General features: G+C 37.7%; 1 protein-coding gene across 1 annotated transcript in view; it reads right to left on the bottom strand.

Annotated features, from left to right (window-relative positions):
- LOC128124294 (vomeronasal type-2 receptor 116-like) overlaps positions 1 to 10,714 on the bottom strand; it is a 36,212-nt gene extending 25,498 nt beyond the window's left edge. Inside the window, exon 1 of the mRNA XM_052760455.1 lies at positions 10,362 to 10,714. Within this exon, the coding sequence (XP_052616415.1) occupies positions 10,362 to 10,714 (353 nt within the window). The remainder of the gene's footprint in view (positions 1 to 10,361) is intronic.
- Positions 10,715 to 13,642: the final 2,928 nt, after the last annotated feature.

Below are 13,642 nucleotides of genomic sequence, written 5' to 3'. Positions count from 1 at the left end.
TAATTTCAGCTGTAAGAACAGTTAGCAAGAAGCCTGCCATGGCCATACAGTTTGTAACCCATATAAGTCTCTGTGTTTACTTGGTTGGGTCTGAGTGGCTGTGGGACTGGCAGGTGAGAGAGATTTGTCCTGACTGTAGGCCAGGCAGGAAAACTCTAGCTACAATTTCCAGTTGTCCATGTCTAATAATATTTCATAGCATTAAACTAGATGTGGCTCTCACGATGTACAAATACTGACACAGAATAGAATCATAGTAAGGAGAAATAAGTTTTATTTAACAAGCTACTCACCAAACATATCAAGAAAACATGAACATAATTGCTCTTGTTAGTGTATCATGATCTAGTATTTTTTTCAGAAATCTAAATTTTACACATGTATTTTTATTTAGCTTTGTAGATTGCAATGTGTTACCAAAACCTTGACAAACATATTGCATGAAGTAGGATAAACAGAACCTGAGTGAGTGTTTTTATGTACTTGACTAAACATAGATGCATTAAGGCACATACACAAATTAGAACACAAAAATTTATACATGCACACCAATGTTCTTCTGTGATGGTTGACCACAATGTACATATCATTCTCAGGCATGAGGGATTAATCAATAACCATGTATTGTGCTTCAGTCTATGTTTTTAATCATATAAGGTTCTTACAAATTTTTCATCCAGAGAACAGAGTGTCTGGATGCCATAGAATAGTGGACATGATCAGACAGGGACTCACAACTGGGAAACACCCAGAGATGACTATGGATGTGTTTACCAGGAGCTAGCTAGGATTATTCAAGAACACCAGAAACAGTTGAAAGAGACAAGCAATTACATAAAAGAAAACAAATGTAGTTTCTTCAAGAAGGATGGTCTTGATAGCCCTGGACTCAGTGCAAGATTTTGGGGAAGTTTTGTATAAACTGGGAAGAGTTCAAAAGTAGATTTTTTAGACTATTGCTTACTATCACTTAGTTCACAGATGAATTTTAGGATGTCAACAATTTTCCCTATCCATCTTATACATATCCAAACTCTTTTTTTATTTTTATTTTTTTTTTTGGTTTTCGAGACAGGGTTTCTCTGTGTAGCTTTGCGCCTTTCCTGGGACTCACTTGGTAGCCCAGGCTGGCCTCGAACTCACAGAGATCCGCCTGACTCTGCCTCCCGAGTGCTGGGATTAAAGGCATGTGCCACCACCGCCCGGCTCATCACTTTCAAACTCTTACACCATGGTGTGTTAAATTCCCTGTGATTTCAATATTTTGTAAACTGACTGCAGGGCACACCTCTAACAGCTGGCATCAGATGGACAGCATTTCCTTAACTCTCCTTACCTACATTTATAGAGAAAATGACCCAAGGGCCCCCACACTATGCACATTTGTTGAAGAGATTCAAACATTTTCTCAATTTATTTTGTTTTACATAAATTTATGTAAAGACATTTTTCCATCAACATATGGACAGTCCTTCTGGGAATAATTCCATTAATCTTAGAAATTAGTGCTAGTTTTTATTCTAAGTCCAAAACCATCATGCACACTACCAACACCAATATTAGTATATTTCATGTGCCTTATAATGCTAGTTAAAGAGCAGATTATTAACATAATATTGTGTTTCCAAGTGTACTTTTTTGTTTCAATTTTCTTTAAAACATTTAATTAGCAAATACTGCACATAACAAGTGAACAATGGAAAGATTTGGGATGTGTGAATTTGATATTTTAATCACTACAATTACATTCAGTAATACATCTATCACCAACTACAGTGACCTCTTTGCAAATGAGCACTAAGATCAACAAAATACATACTTTATCATGGTTCAGTAAAGAATGCTGATTATTGCTGTGGGATGGTCTGTATGTCAAATTGCTCTGATTGCTCAATAAATAAAGCACTGATTGGCCAGTGGCTAGGCAGGAAGTATAGGCGGGACTAACATAGGAGAAAAGAAAGAACAGGAAGGCAGGAGTCACTGCCAGCTGCCACCAGGACAAGCAGCATGTGAAGATGCCAGTAAGCCTCGAGCCACGTGGCAAGGTATAGATTTATGGAAATGGATTAATTTGAGATATAAGAACTAGATAGCAAGAAGCCTGCCACAGCCATACAGTTTGTAAGCAATATAAGTCTCTGTGTTTACTTCGTTGGGTCTGAGAGGCTGTGGGACTGGCGGGTGAGAGAGATTTGTCCTGACTGTGGGCCAGGCAGGAAAACTCTAGCTACAGATTATTGACTGCATTCATCCTCCTTTGTTCTGCTCATTCATGTTCTTCATAACTGAAAGATTAAGTCCTTTTAGGAGATTTGGAGATCACCTTAAACCACTGTTTTCTTTACTCCATAAGTCTTGTCACTATAGAATATATTACATATTTGCAGAATTCAGCAGTGTTAATTGTCCAGAACCACATGTATCTTTGCTGACTGAACCTATTCATCAGTGGTGTCTCTCTTTCCTTACACTTTTGATGTACACACAGGTTCAATTCACACTCCCACTTTGATAGGGCCACTGACCCACACTCTTGACACAGGATGTCCTTTATGAACTTTCATTGTGGGCTATCTTTCTGTATGCTGTGAATAAGTGTTTCTCCCATTGGTTAATAAATAAAGCTGCTTTGGCCTATGGCAGGGCAAGGGGGCCAGCTGTGAAATCCAAGAGAGACAGAGAAGAAAAGCAGGGGGAGGGCAGGTGCTGTGAGCCACTGCCAAGAGAATCAACACATGAGAGAACAGGTAGTTCCCCAAAGCCATGTGGCACCATATAGATGAATAGGAATGGGTTGAGTTAAGTTGAAGGAGCTAGCTAATATAAGCTAAAGCCATAAGCTATACAGTTTGTAATTAATAAAAGCCTCTGAATGATTATTCTATAAGTGACTGTGGGACTATGGGTAGGACAGATTCATCCCCACATTAGGGCTGGAGAAGACCAGAGAAACTTCTGGCTGCATTTGTTCCCCAACATTTTAGCAAGAATTTCCACCCAAAACCTGAGAAAAATTTTAAAAAGGGTTCTAAAATGGAGTGAAGAGCAGCTTCCTAGTTGTGTCTCTCAGGCAAGCCATAATACAAAGATGCCTCAGCATGGAGGCTTGAGCTACAGTATGGTGTGTTCAGAGTATGTGGACTTGACCTACAGCATGGCAGATTCCCACCACTGTACACGGAGATGTCTCCAAGCCATTCAGTGCACTGCGTGGTGGATTTAGCTTTTGCTAGTACAGACAAAGAAAAGGGGTTTCTGGGCTGCACACTGCTTGATGGAGGCATAGACCCACTGCTTCCTAGAGTTGGTGGTAAACGTAGCTCTGCCATGTTAAGAAGCCAGGAGGAGTGGAGTCAGCACCAAAGTCTGCTGCTTTGGTCCTAGCCACACTGCAGTTTAAAACAATGGCCCGAAGGTATAGAAAATCATAAAATGTATGATACACACACACACACACACACACACACACACACACATATATATATATATATATATATATATATATATATATATATATATATATATATATGATAAAATAAATTCCCTAAAAAGGAGAATAAAGTAATATAAAAATTAAGCCACACAAAGATGGAAATTACACAACTAGTCTGGATTGTGTTGTCTTTGGGATTTTTAAATGGGGAGAAATTTGATTATAAAGGCTCCTCAGTTAAACTGATATGTATATTTTAAAGATACCTTGACTTTAAAATTTGTGTCTAGGAATATGTTGCATTGGAAAAGAGGTTCTGCTTTTGATTCCACAGAAGATTAGAACCTGTAGATTGCTTCTAGTCTAACATGGTTTGATCAACCAAGAACCACTGAGGGTCGATAACGCGTCAAACACTACTACAGCCATATTTTAATTATAACTCTTAATTTTCACAGGATCGCCATAAGATTGCCAGAACTCCCAACCAACAGGAAGTAGTATTAGAAGCTATGCCCAAATTTCCAAATATTGTTTATAAATGTTTATTTTTATTTAAAAGTGGTTGATTATAAATGCAATCTCTTTCTAAAAAGAATAGGGGATACAGATATGATAGGATAAAAGGATAGATTATTGAACCTACATTTGAAGAGCAACAATTTGTTTGAAATGTTTTACATTGCTATGGATTTTGGTTTATTGATACAAATTTAAAGTTAATTTTGTTACACTGTATATATATATATATATATATATATATATATATATATATATATATATATTCCTGTTGAAGGTAATATGTTTATGTACCTCATTTAAAAATGTAATATGGCCGGGCAGTGCTGGCGCACGCTTTTAATCCCAGCACTCAGGAGGCAGAGCCAGGTGGATCTCTGTGAGTTCGAGGCCAACCTGGACTACCAAGTGAGTTCCAGGAAAGGCGCAAAGCTACACAGAGAAACTCTGTCTCGAAAAACCAAAAAAAATGTAATATATAGTTAAGAAATATGAATTATTAGACAATTGCTTTTTGGTTTTTCGAGATGGGTTTCTATGCATAGTTTTGGTGACTGCCCTGGATCTCACTCTATAGACCAGGCTAGCCTCAAACTCATAGAGATTCACCTGGCTCTGCCTCCAGATTGCTGGGATTAAACGTATGCTCCACCACTACCCAGCTAGTAGTCTAATTTATAGTCATGTTAGTTAAGTTTTTTTTAGATATACAAAGATATATTTCAAGTGAGTAGGTAATCTTCAAGCACTTCAAAGACCTACAAAATATGGCATTTGAAGTGTTTTAAGAACTTAGACTTTTCTGGACATTGAGATATATCTGCTCCTGGCAGCACCAATCTACTTCAGAGAAGATGATGGGCATTGAAGAAACTTCATATGGAGCTTGCTTTCTTTATGGCAAAGGTTAGCCCTTTGGGAAAAAAAACTGCACTTGCCTGGATTGCTTGATAGTACCTTGTATAACTTGGACATGCAGAACCCATTGGAAAATGAACACTGAATTTTGCAAAAACAAGGCAAGGTGGTTCTATAAGTTCTTGCTTTGCAGAGGGACTGCCTGACATTGTTCAGGAAACAGGAAGAAGTGACTGAGAAACTATAGGCCTATAGGCTGAAGATAGATGCCCAAACATTAAGGAGGAACTTTGAATGACTTTCCAGGCAGCCAGATGTCTCTGTCATTTATAGAATTTTGGATATTGCTTACAATGTACTTCCTGTTTCCTTAGGTAATATTATATCTTTTTGGGGTCTTTGATGGAGTTGGACTAGATAGTTATAATTATAGTTTTTCCTTAGTTATGATAAAAGGTAAATTAGATATAAAACTTTAGATTCACAAATATAGAATAAATGATGGAATATTTTCTTTAATTTTATGAAATACCAATAGATTAGATACTGTAACTGTAACTCTTGCTTGATAACTTTTGTTATATAAAACTTTACTGTTAAAGTTAAAACTCTCCTTCTTGATTAGACAGAAAAGCAGAAGTGCTGTGGGATGTCTTTCTGTATGCTGTGCATATTTGTTGCTCCCATTTGTTAATAAATAAATAGGTATTGGCCTATGGCAGGGCAGAATGGAACCAGGTGGGAAATCCAATTGAGGGAGAAAAGAAAATTGGGGTCAGGGCAGATGCTGTGAGCTGCTACCAGGAGAAGCAAGATGTGAAAGAATAAGTAATTCCACAAAGGCATGAAGCCACATGTGGATTAATAGGAATGGGTTGAGTTAAGTTGAAAGAGCTAGCTACTATAAGCTAAAGCCATAGGCCATAAGACTGTAATTAAAATAAGACTGAGTGATTATTTTATAAGTAGCTGCAGGACCATGGGTGGGAGAAATTCATCCCAACTGCAGGGCCAGGCAGGAAGAGAGAAACTTCCACCTGCAAACTCTACTTGCACAATGCAATATGAAGCATAGATCTTTTCTAAGTTACTGATCCCACTTCCAAAGTCTCTTTATCTGGGACATATGCTATAGGGAGGCAGCCAATGCCTGAGATATGGCTGTGTGATTCCATGTGTTTCCCCCCAATTATCATCTCACCTGTGAAGACAGCAAATATGCAGCTATGTGGAGCATATTGTAGGGACCAGCTGACATGTCCAAGAGTACCTGAATAGGGGAGTGAGGATTAACAAAGAAAAAGACAAAAGACAGAATATAGAATCAGGAGGTCTCTTAGTGAATACTGCAGCAGCCCTGAATTTATTTCTCATAGCCATTTTATACCCAAAACAAGGGGGGAGGACAAAAGAACTTCTTACCATGGTTCAAGGAACAAACAAGCATAAACACCTCCTTAATTATCAAAACATTTAGTAACCACACCTTTGACCAAACACCGTTACTTGACCTTGATGAGCAAGACATCTAGTAACCATTCCATTGACCAAACATCCGGCTATTCAGCCTTGAGGAGCAAAGCCAAACTTGAACTCTGGAACTTTAAGTCAATATGGAATCAAGTCACAAGCTGGAGTCACTGTGGGGGTCTCAAAATTCCCCCCTTTATTTTCTAAGTTTGCCCCAAACCAAGAAGATGACTGTGCCTGAATTAGGTTGCCTTTTTCAACTAACCAGTCTTATTCATCTTAGTCTTATGAATTCTATCATTTATTCACTGCTTAGGTAGAAAAATGGTAAAAAAGAACCTATCTGTCTTTAACTACCAGCCTCTGGAAAATTTCAAGGGAGGGTGCAGAGCTTAATTTCATGTAGCTCTGAACCAACTTTCCACCAAGAGTTCACAAATAACTTGATAGCAATAGACAAGCAAATAATGCCTAACAATACACAGGTTCCAATGGCTACAATACACTCTAATAAGGAAGGTTGAAGATGACCAAGTTGTAATGACCTTTTAAAATTGACCAAAGATTTCTTTAGCAGTTTTAGCTGCATCAAAATCCAACATTGCCTTTATAACCACATCAAATCTAAGGACTCAAAAGCATAACACCAAATTCCTCTCAGGTGAGCTATAACCTTTTTCCATCCCGTAACACTCTCATTGTGAAAAGAAGAGGTTACAAACAGTAATGGGTTAACACCATAATTCCAGTATGATTATTAAAAATGAATACACAATTGGTTAAATTACAATTCTCATAACTTACATTAAAAAGAGTGTGCATTAAGCCGGGCGGTGGTGGCGCACGCCTTTAATCCCAGCCCTCGGGAGGCAGAGCCAGGCGGATCTCTATGAGTTTGAGGCCAGCCTGGGCTACCAAGTGAGTTCCAGGAAAAGGAGCAAAGCTACACAGAGAAACCCTGTCTCGAAAAACCAAAAAAAAAGAGTGTGCATTAACACAAGCTAATACTGATCTGTTCAAGAGACAAGAAAAATGTGTTTTTTGTTGTGAGTGTGGTAGGAGTAACTCCATAATTCTGAACGTCTTATTTTACCTCTCCTAAAATCCAATGCATCACTGCCTCTGACTTCCAAAGATAACTTTGAGCTGCTCCAGTCCCCGAATACCAAATACCAGCAGCAAAACTTTCATCCTACTCCTCCTCATCATATTAGACAGCCTCTTCAGTACCTTCAGATTTGGTTTCCTGACCAGTCTAGGACATATCTCTGAAATCCAGTGATACTATACTGAAGAGGGGCTTCAGCCACACATTGCTTTCATAATAGTGTAGGATTGCTCCAACAGGTCTCTTTCCCATGGAGGGAAAATCTCTGAGGCACTTGTTTTCAGGCTTTCTATTTCCTTTTGGCAAAAAAAGATAAACACTATAATAGCAAAAGTGACCTCCTTGTCCCAAGATATAGTGTGGATAAGTGGCCAAACACCCAGTCACAGGTTTATTTTGGAAAAACAGATAGGCATTTCTCAACTGGATCCAGAATAATTAATACTCACAGAGGTCTGGAAAATTGTGTAGCATGTCTATCAAGAAGCTGAGAATCATTAACCATAACCATAATTTCCTTGCTTTTCCACACTAGAGAATGAAATATTGGGGGATCAGGAACATGGGTTCAGTAAATCTCACTCCAACCCCTCTGGGAAAGCATCCTCAACCACAATATCATCTGGATTGGCATTCTTTCTTCTGTAACACCACACCAAATGCTGAGGCAGCCATCTAGCTTCATTTTCTTCCTGTGAAAAAACACAAACATGCCCTCGACCCCATATCAAAAGAAGGTTGTGGCCCTTCCATAACCCAATGCAAAGGTCCTTCCATTTCACCTGAGCAAAAGTTGTTCGAGTGCCATCATGCCAAAATCTATATGTGGCAGATTGCTCATGGGCATTGAATTTCAAAATTAATAAAGAGGGAATAATTGAATGCATTATATAGTGACTAAGGATATAAGTCCCTCTTTTTATTTTTTGAAGATGGATCTTGAGACTGCCATGGGCTCATTCAACAATACCTTGTTCTTTAGGATTTTCCACTGGGAACAAAATTGCTGAAAAGCTTTACTAATATATCCAAAACCATTATCTGTTTTTATAATTTTATGAATCTCCATATATGAAAAACATTTTAAGAAATGAACTATCCCATGCTTGGTAGCTTCCCCAATTTCCCCAAAAGCCATAAAAAAACCTGAATAGGTATTGACTGTCAAATGCACAGATCTTAATTTGCCAAATTCTGCAACATGAGTAGCATCCATTTCCCATAAATGACTGGGAAGACGGACTCAAGGATTTACCTAAGGAAGGCTCAGGCAAATACTGTGGACACACATCACGTTGTTTAACAATCTGACTAGCAACTTCCCTGGTAACGCCAAATTGTTTTCTTAAGCTTCTGCTATTCTGATAATGAAGGGCATGTGACTGTTAAGCCTGTTCTATCTGGGACAAGGTGACCATCTGTGTTAATTTATCAGGTGATGTATTATCATCAGCTAGAGGGGATAGACGATTGTAATGAACCCTAATATAAACCACAAAGCATGACAGCTTTCTTTGATAAATGGCATCTTGAATTTGATGAAATAACATCCTAATATGATCATTAGTAGTCCCAATGCAGGTAAATGTCTCTATGAATTGAAGGGCTCAAAAATATAATGACTATCAGTATACAAATTAAATGAGCTATTTACAAAAAAACTGGAAAACCATAGCCACAGCTCAAAATTCTACTACCTGAGCTAAAGCTGGAGCTGCTTGTACTGCATAACCTTTACCATTAATGACATAAAAAACTCTCCCATTGACGGAACCATCAGTAAAAAACAGCATAGCATCTTTTATGGGATCTTTTATCACAACTTTAGGAAATATAAATGAATGCATTTGGGCAAATTGAAACAATCAATCAGCTGGAAAATGATTATCAAATTGGCCCCAAAACTGAGCAGAAGCATTTGCCCAAAAATCATTATATTAAAAGAAACAATCAGGTTGTTGTTTAGTAAACGGAATGTTGATCACACTGAGTTCTCTACCAAAATATCACTTAGAATCTATCAGGTTTTCTGTGTTAAACATGATACTGCTTCATAATAAGTGTTCAACAATCAGGCTGGTGAAACAGATAGATTCAAACACAATAACAGTCCATTTTGCAATAACACAGCTGTTGGAGTACGTCGTATAAGAAGCACATAGATTCCCCATGATTTTGCATAGCCAACACAGCATACTTGCTGATGTTGAATGGCATGCTCCACCAGAGCCAGTACTTGTCTTGCATCATCTGTAAGATAACTAGGGGAATTAGGATCACTATTTACTATAAGACCCACACTGAGGGTCTCCAGATCTCCCACAGACAACTTCAAATAGGGCCATAGCTATTGAATATCCCCAATAATTTTTGAAAACCATTCAGATTTTTCAAGGTATGTTTCCTAATTTCCATTTTCTGAAGTTTAAATTTCTATAAAATACAATATATGACCCAAATACTGAAAAGGCAGCTGTCTTTACACTTTCCTGGAGCAATTAACAACCGTGCAAGAACAAGAGTTGCTGAAGCTGTATAGATGCGGCAAGCAAAACACCTTCATTTTTATGGGTAAGCAAAATATCACTGATATAACACAGTGGGTTCGCCTGGCTATCCTTCTTTGACTTACATTTATTAGCACAATGCTTCCCTCTCTTGAATCCACAATAGGTAATCCTCTCACGACAGGCAAGCTTTGGCCATCTGTTCCAATCTCTGGGAGGCAAGGCTTCTATGAATCCCTGGGAAAAATTGAAATCCTTGCACATCCTTCCCTCTGCCAGCTGCCTCTCTAACACTAGCTTGCAGGGGAGATGCATGACTAAGGGTGAGGGTTTGCCATGTTCCTGGAGGACTTTGCACCATAGCAATCATAGACAAATTTTCTACACTGATAGACGGTCCCCCAGGTAGATCTAATTCTGCCACTACAGTAAAAAGAGGAGTGCTCTTCCAAGCAGAGGAGACCTGCAGAGTCTCCCATTTTGTGAAAGGGAAACTAGTAAATCTCTCAAGCCCTTCAGCTCCTCCTTTGTTTCATTACAAAATTTGTGCTTCTCAACATTCATGGTCAGAAGCAGAGCAGGTGAAAACTCCTGATTATGATATTTAGTGGCTTCTTCCTTGAGCTCAGCTTCATCACCAGGATTGAACTGATCACCATCAAACAATTTTTTAAAGAAGTCTGTGTCTACTGGCTCCCCTGGAGTCCTGGAGTGTTTTGTTTCACTTTTAACCATTTCAGGGGGAAATACCTTCTGCTGTTCATGGCACAAATTAAAAGTGTCCCTGATAGATGCCCACAGAATAAGTGCATCCATTGTGACCTTCCCAGGCCCAGGCTCATTATAAAGTTGTTGGATTTTGACTACAATTATCCCCCATGTGTCTGTGTCCAAGGTCTCATGCTTGGGAACCCAAGGACACACTTGCTGTACAAACTAAAATTTCTATACTGGCTGCTGCCGTACTTTAGCTCCTATGACTTTTAAATCTTTAAGCAATGTATAAACAGTTGTCTACTATTACCCTGCCCCATATTTATAATTTCACTCCCAAGTTACTCACTACACTTCAACTTTAATAATATCTGAGTGCTCCATTCACCTGAATGTCCTTCATGAAGCCTCCCTCCACCCCACCCCCTCTTTTTAAGTTCCCCTCTTTGGGCACCACCTGCCAGGACCAACTGACCTGTCCAACAGTACCTGAAAGGGGGAGTGTAGATTAAAAAAAAAAGACAAGAGACAGAATATAGAATTGGGAGGGCTCTCAATGAATACAGCAGTATCCCCAAATTTATTTTGCAAAGAATTTATTATACACAAAGCAAGGGGGGCAAAAGACCTTATCATCATGGTTCAAGGAACAAACAAGCATAAACATCTCTTATTATCAAAACATCTAGTAACCACGCCTTTAACCAAACATCCTGTTATTCAGCCTTGAGGAGCAAAGACAAGCTTGAACTATCTGACCTTAAGTCAAGATGGAATCAAGCCACAATCTGGAGTCAGTGTGGCTCCTACAAGTATATCATTATGTTTCTCTCAATTTCCTCAGGATCTGTTGTAAAGTCATCTCTTTCATATCTAGCTTCAATAATTTAGATATTCTCTCTCATTTTGTTGACTAATTTGGCTAAGGCCTTGTCATCTTCTTGATTTCATTGAGGCAACAACCTTTCATTTCTTTTATCCTCCATTTGGTTTGTGCTATTGCTGTTTGTTTCTATCTCAATGATTTCATCCTTTATTTTCATAGCTCTGATTTTTCAGTCTTCTTATTTCTTTTTATCTACTATTTTCAGGTATTATTTTCCTATAAATTTCAAGTGTGTATTATAATTATTAATAAGAAATCACTCCAGTATTTTTATGTAGTCATTCAGTGCTTTGTACTTGCTTCTTAGAACTGCCTTCATTGTGTCTCATACTTTGGATATGCTGTGTTTTCATTTTCAATCTTGGTTTCAGTCTTGACCCATTGTTCATTCAGTAGTGAGTTGTTCAGCTTACATGAGTTTGTACATTTCATGTTGGTATTGTTGATATCCAACTATAATTCATGGTGTAGGATATAGTCTATGGTATTATTTCAATTTTCTTATAACTGTTGAGACCTGTTTATTCCTTATTTGTGGTCAATTTTGGAGGAAGCTTTGTAAATTCTTGGAAAAAGAAATATTCTTTTGTGTTTGGTGGTTATATTCCATAGATATCTGTCATGTCTATTTGATTCATGATGTTATCTAACTCCGGGGTTTCTTAGTATTGATTATGTCTAGAAGACCAGCTTATTTGTGAGATTAGGGTATTGAAGTCACCTAGTATCACTGTGTTCGGATCAATATGTGATTCTAGCAGCAGTACTGTTTCTTTTACAAACTTTTGTGCCTGGCATTTGTTGCAATGCTTAGAATTGTTTTATGTTTTCACTATATTTTCCCTTTGATTACTATCTAATATCCTTCTCAACCTATTCTGTTTAGTTTGGGTTTGAAATTTATTTTATCATATAATATAAAAATAGCTATGCCTGCTTTCATCTTAGATTCATTTCCTTGTAATATTTTATAATCTTTTTTAAGTATGCAATGACAGACCTTGATTGTGAAGTGTGTATCTTGGAAGCATCAGAAAAATGCACTTTGTTTTTTACTCGAGTTGTTGGTCTGTACAGGATGTTAATAGAATGTTAGGCTCTCCTGTCCCATAGTTAAAATGAATAAATTATTATTTTCAACATGTTTCTAAAAAAAGTCTATACTGTGAGAAATTTTAGTCTCATTTTTTTACTATTAGATTAAAGCTGAGAGTAAGAAGAATTATCTCCATGAATTCATTGTCATTCAAGTATAAATTAATTTATTCCATTGTTTTTATTAGAGGACAACTTTTTTTACTCTCTATTGAATTTATTGTCCAGATTCACCTTTGCTCAAGCATCTTTATTCTTTGGAGGGGGCTACCCTTAACACATGTTCCCTTGGCAAGCATATTTGGTGTACTCTCTTTTTTTTTACTCATTTTACATACCAACCACAGACCCCTCTCTTTCCTCCTCCTTCTCTGCCTCTGCCTTCCTCCCTCCCCAACCCACCTCCAACAGGGTAAGTTCATCCTCTCCTCCAACAATGTAAGTTCTCCCATGGGAGGAGAGCTAAGTTTGGTACATTTGGTTAAGGCAGGAATAAGCTGTTCCTGGCCACATCAAGGGTGAGCAGGGTGTCCCACCACAGGTAATGGGATCCAGATAGCCAGTTCCTGCACCAGGGATAGATCCTGATCACACAGGGTCCCTCAAACAGATCCAGCTACACAATCATCTCCCATATGTAGAAGGTCTACTCTGGTTCCATGCAGAATCCACAGCTGTAGAGGACAGCTCTTTAAGAAAGAGTTTGATGTGAATTGAAGGATAATTATTTTCACAACATATTTAATTACTTAGCAAGGGAATATAAAGAACAACATTAAAAAATATATAGAAGATATAAATCCACTTTAAATGCCAGTTAATAGAACTGCATTGTTATTTTTCATATTATAGTGAAATTACATCATTTTCTCTTCACTTCTCTTTGACTAAATGATCCTGAATACCTATTCTTTCTTGATTACAAAATCATGGATACATTTTTTAAGTTGTTACTACATATATATATTGAAATATCTGCGAGTAAATATTAGGAATATAAATGTATGTATAATTCCTATATATGATATATACCTTATATAATATATAAT

Source organism: Peromyscus californicus, unplaced genomic scaffold (assembly GCF_007827085.1).
Source record: "Peromyscus californicus insignis strain IS unplaced genomic scaffold, ASM782708v3 Scaffold_4__1_contigs__length_199733344, whole genome shotgun sequence".
NCBI lineage: Eukaryota > Metazoa > Chordata > Mammalia > Rodentia > Cricetidae > Peromyscus > Peromyscus californicus.
This window is presented reverse-complemented; position numbering and strand designations above follow the sequence as displayed.